Source organism: Nerophis lumbriciformis, linkage group LG14 (genome assembly GCF_033978685.3).
Source record: "Nerophis lumbriciformis linkage group LG14, RoL_Nlum_v2.1, whole genome shotgun sequence".
Lineage (NCBI taxonomy): Eukaryota > Metazoa > Chordata > Actinopteri > Syngnathiformes > Syngnathidae > Nerophis > Nerophis lumbriciformis.
This window is the reverse complement of record NC_084561.2, coordinates 5,781,324-5,795,564: the sequence shown is the minus strand read 5'-3', so window position 1 is coordinate 5,795,564 and position 14,241 is coordinate 5,781,324. Positions and strand designations below refer to the sequence as shown.

Sequence of the window (14,241 nt, the reverse complement as noted above, 5' to 3'; positions counted from 1 at the left end):
TATGGACTTAGGTTTCTATTCATGTAAAAATGTTTTGTGTCATTAAAAACTAATATAAATAATATAACAATATATTATATAATAATATGAAACAATAACACTTTGTATTTAGTTTAATTATTACCTAATTAATGACTTCTTTAAAAATATATTTTATTCATCTAAATTGTTTTTTTTTACTTACATTTCTATTCATGTAAAAATGTTTGTGTCATTATAAACTATTATAAATATTATAACATCATATAATATGAAAAGATTAAAAACTTTTTATTTAGTTTAATTATTACCTAATTATTTATTTAACAAACAGATTGTATTTATCTAAATTGTATTTATTTACTTACATTTTTATGTAAACATGTTTTTGTGTCATAAAATAATATAAATACAACAATATATTATATATATAATTATAAGAATATAAAACAATAAAACAATTTTTAGTTTAAATATTACTTGATTAATTGTTTATTTTATTTTTTTTTACTTACATTTTCATCCGTGCAAAACACATGAATAATATAGTACATACAATATAGATAACATAACAATATATGATTTGATAATATAAAACAACAACACTTTTTATTTAGTTTATTACCTAACAATTTTTTTTTTTTAAAGTTTTTATCTTAATTGTTTTTATTTACTTAAATTCTTATTCCTGTATTTTTTATTTGTTTATTTAAAATAATATGTATTTACTATTTAAAGAGTAACAAAAATATTCAATATGAAACTGTATTGTTATTTACAAACCAGAGTGTATTTTTTCCTAATGAAATATTTTCATTTACAGGTGTATGTAGATTGTTATCTGATTGATTTATTGTTATTTTGAATATTATGATTTATTTGAATTTTATTTATATATTTTTATTCATGCTAAAATATTTGCTCATTTAAAAATCATTATTTATTGAAGTATAATTTAAGATACATTTTTATTTAAAGGTCAGAGTGTATTTTTAACTTAATAAAATATTTTATTTTTTTATTTTAAAATTTTCATTTAGTTTAATTATTATCAAATAATTTATAATTTATATTATTATATATATATATATATATATATATATATATATATATATATATATATATATATATATATATATATATATATATATACATATATTTTATATATTTATATTTTATTTATTTATTTTATTTATTTTATTTATTTTATTTATTTTATTTATTTTATTTATTTTATTTATTTATTTTTTATTTAATTTAATTTTAGGGTTAGATTAGGGTTAGGGTTAGGGTTAGGTTTAGCGTTAGGTTTAGCGTTAGGGTTAGGGTTAGGTTTAGCGTTAGGGTTAGCGTTAGGGTTAGGGTTGGGGTTAGGGTTAGGGTTGGTGTTAGGGTTAGGGTTAAGGTTAGCGTTACGGTTAGGGTTAGGTTTGGGGTTAGGGTTAGGGTTAGGGTTAGGGTTAGGTTAGGGTTAGGGTTAGGCCTAGGGTTAGGGTTAGGGTTAGAGTTAGGGTTAGGTTTAGCATTAGGGTTAGGGTTAGGTTTAGCGTTAGGGTTAGCGTTAGGGTTAGGGTTAGGGTTAGGGTTAGGGTTGGTGTTAGGGTTAGGGTTAAGGTTAGCGTTACGGTTAGGGTTAGGTTTGGGGTTAGGGTTAGGGTTAGGGTTAGGGTTAGGGTTAGGGTTAGGCCTAGGGTTAGGGTTAGGGTTAGAGTTAGGGTTAGGGTTAGGGTTGTATTTTTAACTTAACAAATATTTTAATTTACATTACATTTTAATTTCGTTTAATTAGGATCAAATAATTAATCGTTTATATTATAAAATAAATATTAAATGTTTTTAATATTTATTTAATCAAGTATCATTCAAGAATAAGAGGTATTTAGTATAAAACTAGATTGTTAGGGTTAGGGTTAGGTTTAGGGTTAGGTTTAGCGTTAGGTTTAGCGTTAGGGTTAGGGTTAGGTTTAGCGTTAGGGTTAGCGTTAGGGTTAGGGTTGGGGTTAGGGTTAGGGTTGGTGTTAGGGTTAGGGTTAAGGTTAGCGTTACGGTTAGGGTTAGGTTTGGGGTTAGGGTTAGGGTTAGGGTTAGGGTTAGGTTAGGGTTAGGGTTAGGCCTAGGGTTAGGGTTAGGGTTAGAGTTAGGGTTAGGTTTAGCATTAGGGTTAGGGTTAGGTTTAGCGTTAGGGTTAGCGTTAGGGTTAGGGTTAGGGTTAGGGTTAGGGTTAGGGTTAGGGTTAGGGTTAGGGTTAGGGTTGGTGTTAGGGTTAGGGTTAAGGTTAGCGTTACGGTTAGGGTTAGGTTTGGGGTTAGGGTTAGGGTTAGGGTTAGGGTTAGGGTTAGGTTAGGGTTAGGGTTAGGCCTAGGGTTAGGGTTAGGGTTAGAGTTAGGGTTAGGGTTAGGGTTGTATTTTTAACTTAACAAATATTTTAATTTACATTACATTTTAATTTCGTTTAATTAGGATCAAATAATTAATCGTTTATATTATAAAATAAATATTAAATGTTTTTAATATTTATTTAATCAAGTATCATTCAAGAATAAGAGGTATTTAGTATAAAACTAGATTGTTATTTCCAGGTCAGAGTGTATTTTTAACTTAGTAAATATTTTAATTTACATTACAGTTTCATTTAGTTTAATGTTTTATCAAATAATTAATCATTTATATTATAAAATAGAAACATAATTGTTTTTAATATTTATTTAATCAAGTATCATTCAAGAATAAGAAATATTTAGTATAAAACTAGATTGTTATTTCCAGGTCAGAGTGTATTTTTACCTTAATAAATATTTTAATTTACATGTTCATTTAGTTTAATTATTATCAAATAATTAATCATTTATATTATATTATATTATAAATAAATATACATATTTTTAAAATATTCATTTATTGAAATACCATTCAAGAATAAGAAATATTTAGTATAAAACTAAGTTTTTATTTACAGGTCAGAGTGTATTTTTAACTTAACAAATATTTTCATTTACATTACATTTTAATTTCGTTTAATTATGATCAAATATTTAATTATTTATATTATAAAATAAATATTAATTGTTTTTAATATTTATTTAATCAACTATCATTCAAGAATAAGAAATATTTAGTATAAAACTATATTGTGTATTTTTAACTTAACAAATATTTAAATTGGCATTACATTTTAATTTCGTTTAATTATGATCAAATAATTAATCATTTATATTATAAAATAAATATTAACAGTTTTAATATTTATTTAATAAAGTATCATTCAAGAATAACAAATATTTAGTATAAAACTAGATTGTTATTTCCAGGTCAGAGTGTATTTTTGACTTAGTAAATATTTCAATTTACATTACATTTTCATTTAGTTAAATTTTTTATCAAATAATTAATCATTTATATTATAAAATAAATATTAATAGTTTTTAATATTTATTTAATCAAGTATCATTCAGGAATAAGAAATATTTAGTATAAAACTAGATTGTTATTTCCAGGTCAGAGTGTATTTTTACCTTAATAAATATTTTAATTTACATGTTAAATTTGTTTAATTATTATCAAATAATTGATCATTTATATTATATCATAAAATAAATATATATACATATATTTAAATATTTATTTATTGAAGTATCATTCAAGAATAAGAAATATTTAGTACAAAACGAGATTTGTATTTACAGGTCAGAGTGTATTTTTAACTGAATACATTGTTTCATTTACATTACATTTTCATTTAGTTTAATTATTATCAAATAATTAATAATTTATATTATATTATATATAAAAAAATATATATATTTTTTAATATTTTTTTTATTGAAGTATCATTCAAGAATAAGAAATATTTAGTATAAAAATTGGTTGTTATTTTCATTTACCGGTAGTTTAATTATCATCAAATAATGTGTACTTTATGATATATTATATAATAAATATATATACATATTTTTAAAATATTCATGTAAGAATAAGAAATATTTAGTATAAAACTGGATTGTCATTTCCAGGTCAGAGTGTATTTTTACCTTAATAAATATTTTAATTTACATGTTAAATTTGTTTAATTATTATCAAATAATTGATCATTTATATTATATCATAAAATAAATATATATACATATATTTAAATATTTATTTATTGAAGTATCATTCAAGAATAAGAAATATTTAGTACAAAACTAGATTTGTATTTACAGGTCAGAGTGTATTTTTAACTGAATACATCTTTTCATTTACATTACATTTTCTTGTAGTTTAATTATTATCAAATAATTAATCATTTATATTATATTATATAAAAAAAAAATATATATTTTTTAATATTTTTTTATTGAAGTATCATTCAAGAATAAGAAATATTTAGTATAACATTTGGTTGTTATTTCCAGGTCAGAATGTATTTTTAACTTAATAAATATTTTAATTTACATTACATTTAGTTTAATTATCATCAAATAATTTGTACTTTATGTTATATTATATAATAAATATATATACATATTTTTAAAATATTCATTTATTGAAGTACCATTCAAGAATAAGAAATATTTAGTATAAAACTAGATTGTTATTTCCAGGTCAGAGTGTATTTTTAACGATTGAAGTCCCATCAAAGACTAACTGTTGCGTTAGAAACATTTTCCAGGGGCCATCAAATGTATTTCCCCTCCTCATACGTGTGATTAATGCTCATGAACACAGGACTGCATGGTCTTACCAGCTCGTGTGCAGTCTAGGTGGACTCCCGCGCCGTGCGGCCGTAACGGCGCAGGTGTGACGTAGCACCTGCACCAGCAGAGGTCTTCGACTGTTCACATGTCAAGAGGTCAAAGTTGAAAGGTTAATAACTCCTCTGCTCGTGTGGGCGCTAGGTCACCCGCTGGGGGGCGGGGCACGTTTAAAAACAAAAAAAAAAGGTAAAAACTTTATACTGTTTGAGCTGTGGAAGTCTCTTATTCCTCTTTTTTTTTGCAGCAGTAAGGAGACAAACTGGCCTGAAAATGCGGCAACTTACCGTTTAGCCGGGTGTGTCTGTTGGCTCGCACGCGCAGAAACGTCTGCAGCAAAGACAGATAACGACGTGTCAAAGTTACATTTTACTTCATTAAAAGCCAGGATTTTATCAATAAAATGACCAAAAACGCTAGCATAAAACGTTAGCATCCAACATAGAAATTAGCATACTTCTAAAATGGCGCCAAGTATCAAAAACCATGATATTTAGGTTCATACAAAATAGTATTAGCAGAAATGCTAGCATAAAACACAAATATGCTAACATTAGCATGATAACATAGGAAATATTAGCATAATAATAAGATGCCGCCAAGTATCAAAAGCCATGATATTTAGGCTTATACTAATAATATTAGCAGAAATGCTAGCATAAAACACAAATATGCTAACATTAGCATGATAACATAGGAAATATTAGCATAATAATAAGATGGCGCCACGTATCAAAAGCCATGATATTTAGGTTTATACAAAATAGTATTAGCAGAAATGCTAGCATGAAACGCAAATATGCTAACATTAGCATAACATAAGAAATGTTAGCATAATAATAAGATGGCGCCAAGTATCAAAAGCCATGATATTTAGGCTTATACTAATAATATTAGCAGAAATGCTAGTATGAAACGCAAATATGCTAACATTAGCATGATAAAGGAAATGTTAGCATAATAATAAGATAGCACACCTCGCAGCCTCTTCCTCTCTGCAAACTTCCGCCACCACAAGCCACTGGACCTGCCTTGTACCAGGATGCTGTACTTTCATCCATAACATTATTTATTGTGTACATAGTTAATCAATTTTAACATTATTTATTGTGTACATAGATAATCAATTATAACATTATTTATTGTGTACATTATTAATACAGTATGACATTATTTATTGTGTACATAGATAATCAATTATAACATTATTTATTGTGTACATTATTAATACATTATAAGATTATTTATTGTGTACATACTTAATCAATTATAACATTAATTATTGCGTACATTATTAATCAATTATAAGAATATTTATTGTGTACATACTTAATAAATTATAACATTATTTATTGCATACATAGATAATCAATTATAACATTTATTGTGTACATACTTAATCAATTATAACATTATTTATTGTGTACATACTTAATCAATTATAACATTATTTATTGTGTACATAGTTAATTATAACATTATTTATTGTGTACATATTTAATCAATTATAAGAATATTTATTGTGTACATATTTAATCAATTATAACATTATTTATTGTGTACATTATTAATACATTATAACATTATTTATTGTGTACATACTTAATCAATTATAACATTATTTATTGTGAACATTATTAATCAATTATAACATTATTTATTGTGTCCATAGTTAATCAATTATATCATTATTTATTGTGTACATAGTCAATTATAACATTATTTATTGTGTACATAGTAAATTATAACGTTATTTATTGTGTACATACTTAATAAATGAAAAATATTTATTGTGGGAAATATTAATAAATTATAACATTTATTGTGTACATAGTTAATAAATTATAACATTATTTATTCTGGTCATAGATAATAAATTATAACATTATTTATTGTGTACATTTTTAATAAATTATAACAACATTTATTGTGTACATAGTTAATAAAATATAACCATATTTATTGTGTACATAGTAAATTATAACATTATTTATTGGGTACATACTAAATAAATGATAACATTATTTGTTGTGTACATACTTAATCAATTATAAGAATATTTATTGTGTACATATTTAATAAATTATAACATTATTTATTGTGTACATTATTAATATATTATAACATTATTTATTGTGTACATACTTAATCAATTATAACAATATTTATTGTGTACATACTTAATCAATTATAACAATATTTATTATGTACATACTTAATCAATTATAACATTATTTATTGTGAACATTATTAATCAATTATAACATTATTTATTGTGTCCATAGTTAATCAATTATAACATTATTTATTGTGTACATAGTAAATTATAACATTATTTATTGTGTACATAGTAAATTATAACGTTATTTATTGCGTACATACATAAATGATAACTATTTATTGTGGGAAATATTAATAAATTATAACATTTATTGTGTACATAGTTAATAAATTATAACATTATTTATTCTGGTAATAGTTGATAAATTATAACATTATTTATTGTGTACATTTTTAATAAATTATAACAATATTTATTGTGTACATAGTTAATAAAATATAACAATATTTATTGTGTACATAGTAAATTATAACATTATTTATTGCGTACATACTAAATAAATGATAACATTATTTGTTGTGTACATAGTAAATTATAACATTGTTTATTGTGTACATACTTAATAAATTATGACATTATTTATTGTGTACATTATTAATACATTATAACATTGTTTATTGTGTACATAGTTAATAAAATATAACAATATTTATTGAGTACATACTTTATCAATTATAACAATATTTATTGTGTACATAGTTAATAAATTATAACATTATTTATTGTGTACATAGTAAATTATAACATTATTTATTGTGTACATAGTAAATTACAACAGTATTTGTTGTGTACATAGTAAATTATAACATTATTTGTTGTGTACATAGTGAATTATGACATTATTTATTGTGTACATACTTAATCAATTATAACATTAATTATTGCGTACATTATTAATCAATTATAAGAATATTTATTGTGTACATACTTAATAAATTATAACATGATTTTTTTTGCGTACATAGATAATCAATTACAACATTTATTGTGTACATACTTAATCAATTATAACATTATTTATTGTGTACATAATTAATCAATTATAACATTATTTATTGTGCACATAGTTAATTATAACATTATTTATTGTGTACATACTTAATCAATTATAAGAACATTTATTGTGTACATATTTAATAAATTATAACATTATTTATTGTGTACATTATTAATACATTATAACATTATTTATTGTGTACATACTTAATCAATTATAACAATATGTATTGTGTACATACTTAATCAATTATAACATTATTTATTGTGAACATTATTAATCAATTATAACATTATTTATTGTGTACATAGTAAATTATAACATTATTTATTGTGTACATAGTAAATTATAACATTATTTATTGTGTACATAGTAAATTATAACGTTATTTATTGTGTACATACATAAATGATAACTATTTATCGTGGGAAATATTAATAAATTATAACATTTATTGTGTACATAGTTAATAAATGTTAACATTATTTATTGTGGTCATTTTTAATAAATTATAACAATATTTATTGTGTACATAGTTAATAAAATATAACAATATTTATTGTGTACATAGTAAATTATAACATTATTTATTGCATACATACTAAATAAATGATAACATTATTTGTTGTGTACATAGTAAATTATAACATTGTTTATTGTGTACATACTTAATAGATTATGACATTATTTATTGTGTACATTATTAATACATTATAACATTATTTATTGTGTACATAGTTAATAAAATATAACAATATTTATTGAGTACATACTTTATCAATTATAACAATATTTATTGTGTACATAGTTAATCAGTTATACCATTATTTATTGTGTACATAGTAAATTATAACATTATTTATTGTGTACATAGTAAATTACAACAGTATTTGTTGTGTACATAGTAAATTATAACATTATTTGTTGTGTACATTGTAAATTATGACATTATTTATTGTGTACATAGTAAATTATAACATTATTTATTGTGTACATAGTAAATTATAACATTATTTATTGTGTACATACTTAATAAATGATAACTATTTATTGTGGGAATTATTAATAAATTATAACATTTATTGTGTACATAGTTAATAAATTATAAAATTATTTATTGTGGTCATAGTTAATACATTATAACATTATTTATTGTGGACATTTTTAATAAATTATAACAATATTTATTGTGTACATAGTTAATAAAATATAACAATATTTATTGTGTACATAGTAAATTATAACATTATTTATTGCGTACATACTAAATAAATGATAACATTATTTGTTGTGTACATAGTAAATTATAACATTATTTGTTGTGTACATAATAAATTATAACATTATTTATTGTGTACATTATTAATAAATTATAATATTATTTATTGTGTACATAGTTAACAAAATATAACAATATTCATTGAGTACATACTTTATCAATTATAACAATATTTATTGTGTACATAGTTAATAAATTATAACATTATTTATTGTGTACATAGTAAATTATAACATCATTTATTGTGTACATAATAAATTACAACATTATTTATTGTGTACAGAGTAAATTATAACACTATTTATTGTGTACATAGTAAATTATAACAGTATTTGTTGTGTACATAGTAAATTATAACATTTTTATTGTGTACATAGTAAATTGTAACCTTATTTGTTGTGTACATAGTAAATTATAACATTCTTTATTGTGTACATAGTAAACTGTAACATTTTTATTGTGTGTTTGATTTATTTTTAAAAAGTCTAAACTATTTATGTTTATTCACGAGAGAAGTGTCATCATTGAGGTGTGGCCCTCACTAACATGATTGTGGCCCTCACTAACACGATTGAGTAACATCCTACCTGATAGCGGTCAGAGTGCGTGTCATCAGCAGGTCTTGGCGGTGACTTGGGGGAACTTCCTTCCCGTTTGATGTGCAGCGAGAAGGACAGAAGCTGAGAGCAGACACAGATTGGAAGGTGGAGCAGCACAGGTGAAGGTGACATGCTGACAAGACGGACGCCGTTTACCTTTGGCGTCCTCATGGCGTGCTCGTGCTGCACAGGTGTGACACTTGGGAGGCGGAGACACAAACAAGACATGAGCACAGCAACAATAAACAATATTTACATCTTTTCTTGGAAATATCATCCTGTAAGTCGCCTGTTTTTATTCTGTAGTTAATAAATTATAACAATATGTATTGTGTACATAGTAAATTATAATTATTTATTGTGTAAGTAGTCAAGTATAACTTTATTTATTGTGTACATAATAAATACTAACACTATTTATTGTGTACGTAGTAAATTATGACATTATTTATTGTGTACATAGTCAATTATAACATTATTTATTGTGTACATAATAAATCATAACACTATTTATTGAGTACATAATAAATTATAACACTATTTATTGTGTACATAGTAAATTATAACATTATTTATTGTGTACATAATAAATCATAACACTATTTATTGAGTACATAATAAATTATAACACTATTTATTGTGTACATAGTAAATTATAAGATTTATTGTGTACATAGTAAATTATAACATTTATTGTATACATAGTAAATTATAACATTATTTATTGTGTACATAGTAAATTATAACATTATTTATTGTGTACATAGTAAATTATAACTAACTATTGTGTACATAGTAAATTATAACATTACTTATTGTGTACATAGTAAATTATAACATTTATTGTGTACATAGTAAATTATAACATTTATTGTATACATAGTAAATTATAACATTATTTATTGTGTACATAGTAAATTATAACATTATTTATTGTGTACATAGTCAATTATAACATTATTTATTGTGTACATAATAAATCATAACACTATTTATTTAAGTACATAATAAATTATAACACTATTTATTGTGTACATAGTAAATTATAACATTTATTGTGTACATAGTAAATTATAACATTTATTGTATACATAGTAAATTATAACATTATTTATTGTGTACATAGTAAATTATAACATTATTTATTGTGTACATAGTAAATTATAACATTATTTATTGTGTACTTTGTAAATTATAACATGTATTGTGTACATTGTAAATTATAACATTATTGTGTACATAATAAACTATAACATTATTTATTGTGTATGTAGTAAATTATAACATTATTTGTTGTGTACATAGTAAATTATAACATTATTTGTTGTGTAGATTGTACATTATTAAATTATTTATTGTGTACATAGTACATTTGAACATTATTTGTTGTGTACATCGTAAATAACATTATTTATTGTGTACATAGTAAATTATAACATTATTTGTTGTGTACAAAGTAAATTATAACATTATTTATTGTGTACATAGTAAATTATAACATTATTTGTTGTGTACATAGTCAATTATAACATTATTTTTTGTGTACATAGTAAATTATAACATTATTTATTGTGTACATAGTAAATTATAACATTATTTGTTGTGTACATAGTCAATTATAACATTATTTTTTGTGTACATAGTAAATTATAACATTATTTATTGTGTACATAGTAAATTATAACATTATTTGTTGTGTAAATTGTACATTATTAAATTATTTATTGTGTACATAGTACATTTGAACATTATTTGTTGTGTACATCGTAAATAACATTATTTATTGTGTACATAGTAAATTATAACATTATTTGTTGTGTACAAAGTAAATTATAACATTATTTATTGTGTACATAGTAAATTATAACATTATTTGTTGTGTACATAGTCAATTATAACATTATTTCTTGTGTACATAGTAAATTATAACATTATTTATTGTGTACATAATAAATTATAACATTATTTGTTGTGTACATAGTCAATTATAACATTATTTTTTGTGTACATAGTAAATTATAACATTATTTATTGTGTGTATAGTAAATTATAACATTATTTGTTGTGTACAGAGTAAATTATAACATTATTTATTGTGTACATAGTAAATTATAACATTATTTATTGTGTACATAGTGACTTATAACCTTATTTGTTGTGTACATAGTAAATGACAATAATTTTACTATGTACATAGAAAACTATAACAGTACTTATTGTGTACATAGTAAATTATAACATTATTTGTTGTGTACATAGTAAATTATATCCTGATTTGTTGTGTGCAAATTGAGTACGTTATAACATTATTTGTTGTGTACATTGTAAATTATAACATTATTTGTTGTGTACATTGTAAATTATAATATTTGTTGTGTACATAGTAAATTATAACATTATTTGTTGTGTACATTGCAAATTATAAAATTATTTATTGTATACATAGTAAATTTGAACATTTCTTGTGTACATAGTAAATTATAACATTATTTGTTGTGTACGTAGTAAATTATAATATTATGTGTTTTGAACATAGTAAATTATAACAATATTGATTGTCTACATAGTACATTATCACATTATTTATTGTGTAAATAGTTAAGCAATCATAACAATATTTATTGTGTATATAGTTAAAAAATTACAACAATGTTTATTGTGTACATAGTTAATAAATCATAACAATATGAATTACATATATGGTAAAAAAAATTACAACAATATTTAATGAGTACATATTTAAAAAATCACAACAATATTTATTATGTATATAGTTTAAAAAATTATAATATTTATTGTGTACATAGTTAATAAATTATAACATTATTTATTGTGTAAACAGTTAATCAATCACAACAATATTTATTGTGTACACAGAAAATGGTCACGTTATTTATTGTGGAAAGAGTTAATAAATCATAACAACATCTGCTGTGTATATAGTTAAAAACATATCATGCTTATTGTGTACACTCTCAATTATAACATTTATTGTGTACGCCGTTAGTAAATCATCACAACATTTATTTTGTACATAGTTAATAAATTAATACACCATTTATTATGTGCAAAGTTAATACATTAAAACACTATTTACTATGTAGATAGTAAATGATCACAGTATTTGTTGTGTACATAGTAAATCATAACATAGAAGACAATATTATCCTGTAAACACACAGCCTGTTTTCATCTTGTCCACACCTAAGGGTGTGTGTAGTCCTTTCACACACACACACACACACACACACACACACACACACACACACACACACACACACACACACACACACACACACACACACACACACACACACTGAGTGTCCCTGTGGACCAAGCACAATTTGACACCATTACTGTCCACCAAGTGGTCTTTAAGCAGATTTGGAGTGCAATGTCTTTATTAGAAAAATCCTTCTTCTGTGTGTGTGTGTGTGTGTGTGTGTGTGTGTGTGTGTGCGTGTGTGTGTGTGTGTGTGTGTGTTAGGTGTCATATGTTGCGTATTACGTGTGCGTGCGCCCCAGCGAGCATGTTTGTCTCCCAGCAGCCATTGGTAGACATTATTGTTGATATTTGTGTCCTGCAGGCTGACGTCTGCAATATGAAAGATGTGAGCATCAATGAGGCTCCTGGTCAACAATATGAAAGATGTGAGCATCAATGAGGCTCCTGGTCAACAAGCTCCAATAACACAGCCAGTCTTTTGTCTCCTCCCTCACTTAACGCACTGCCGGCCTCAAAAAGTCCCAAAGAGAAAGAGATGATGCAGTATTATCTGCTCACACTGCAGCTAGTCCCCGCTCCTAAATGCCTCAGTCACACCGCAGGGTTCTCACAGGAATGAGGCGAAAATTACCCCAGACCTACAGTATATATATATATATATATATATATATACATATATATACATAGTTGTATTGTAAAACAAATAGTTGGAGTGCTTTTAGGGTGAGTGTGTAGTTTGGTAATTGATATTCTAGTTGAATAAATGGTAATTGAAAAAAACGATTGGTTTATTTCAATGTCATTTTAAAATACATAAATGTTCAATTGAACAACGTAGCTTTCTTTTTTTCATGCTTAAAAGCAATCATTTTGTTGTGTTATTATTGTGTTGTGTTATTGTTGTTGGTGTTGTTTTGTTGTGTTGTGTTACTGTTGCGTTGTTATTGTTGTTGTGCTGTTGTTGTGTTATTGTTGTTGTTATGTTATAGTGGTATTGTTTTTGTGTTATTGTTGTTGCTGTTGTGTTATTGTTGTTGTGGGATTGTTATTGTGTTGTTGTGTTATTGTTGTTATGTTATTGTGGGATTGTTTTTGTATTGTTGTTGCTGTTGTGTTATTGTGTTGTTGTTGTGTCATTGTTGTGTAATTGTTATTGTGTTGTTATGTTGTTGCTGTTGTTTTATTGTGTCGTTGTTGTGTTATTGTTTTATTGTGTTATTGCTGTTGTTGTGTTATTGTTGTTGTGTTATTGTTGTTGTGTTGTTGTTGGTGTTGTGTTATTGTTAAGTTGTTATTGTTGTTGTGTTAT

The 14,241-nt window shown here is 23.9% G+C and overlaps 1 protein-coding gene across 1 annotated transcript in view; it reads right to left on the bottom strand.

Annotated features, from left to right (window-relative positions):
- Positions 1-14,241, bottom strand: part of rnf220b (ring finger protein 220b) — a 134,543-nt gene that overhangs the window by 23,582 nt on the left and 96,720 nt on the right. The window contains exons 4-7 of the mRNA XM_072914598.1: positions 9,863-9,905; positions 9,695-9,787; positions 4,997-5,039; positions 4,700-4,789 (exon numbers count right to left, since the gene is read on the bottom strand). Of these exons, the coding sequence (XP_072770699.1) occupies positions 4,700-4,789; positions 4,997-5,039; positions 9,695-9,787; positions 9,863-9,905 (269 nt within the window). The remainder of the gene's footprint in view (positions 1-4,699; positions 4,790-4,996; positions 5,040-9,694; positions 9,788-9,862; positions 9,906-14,241) is intronic.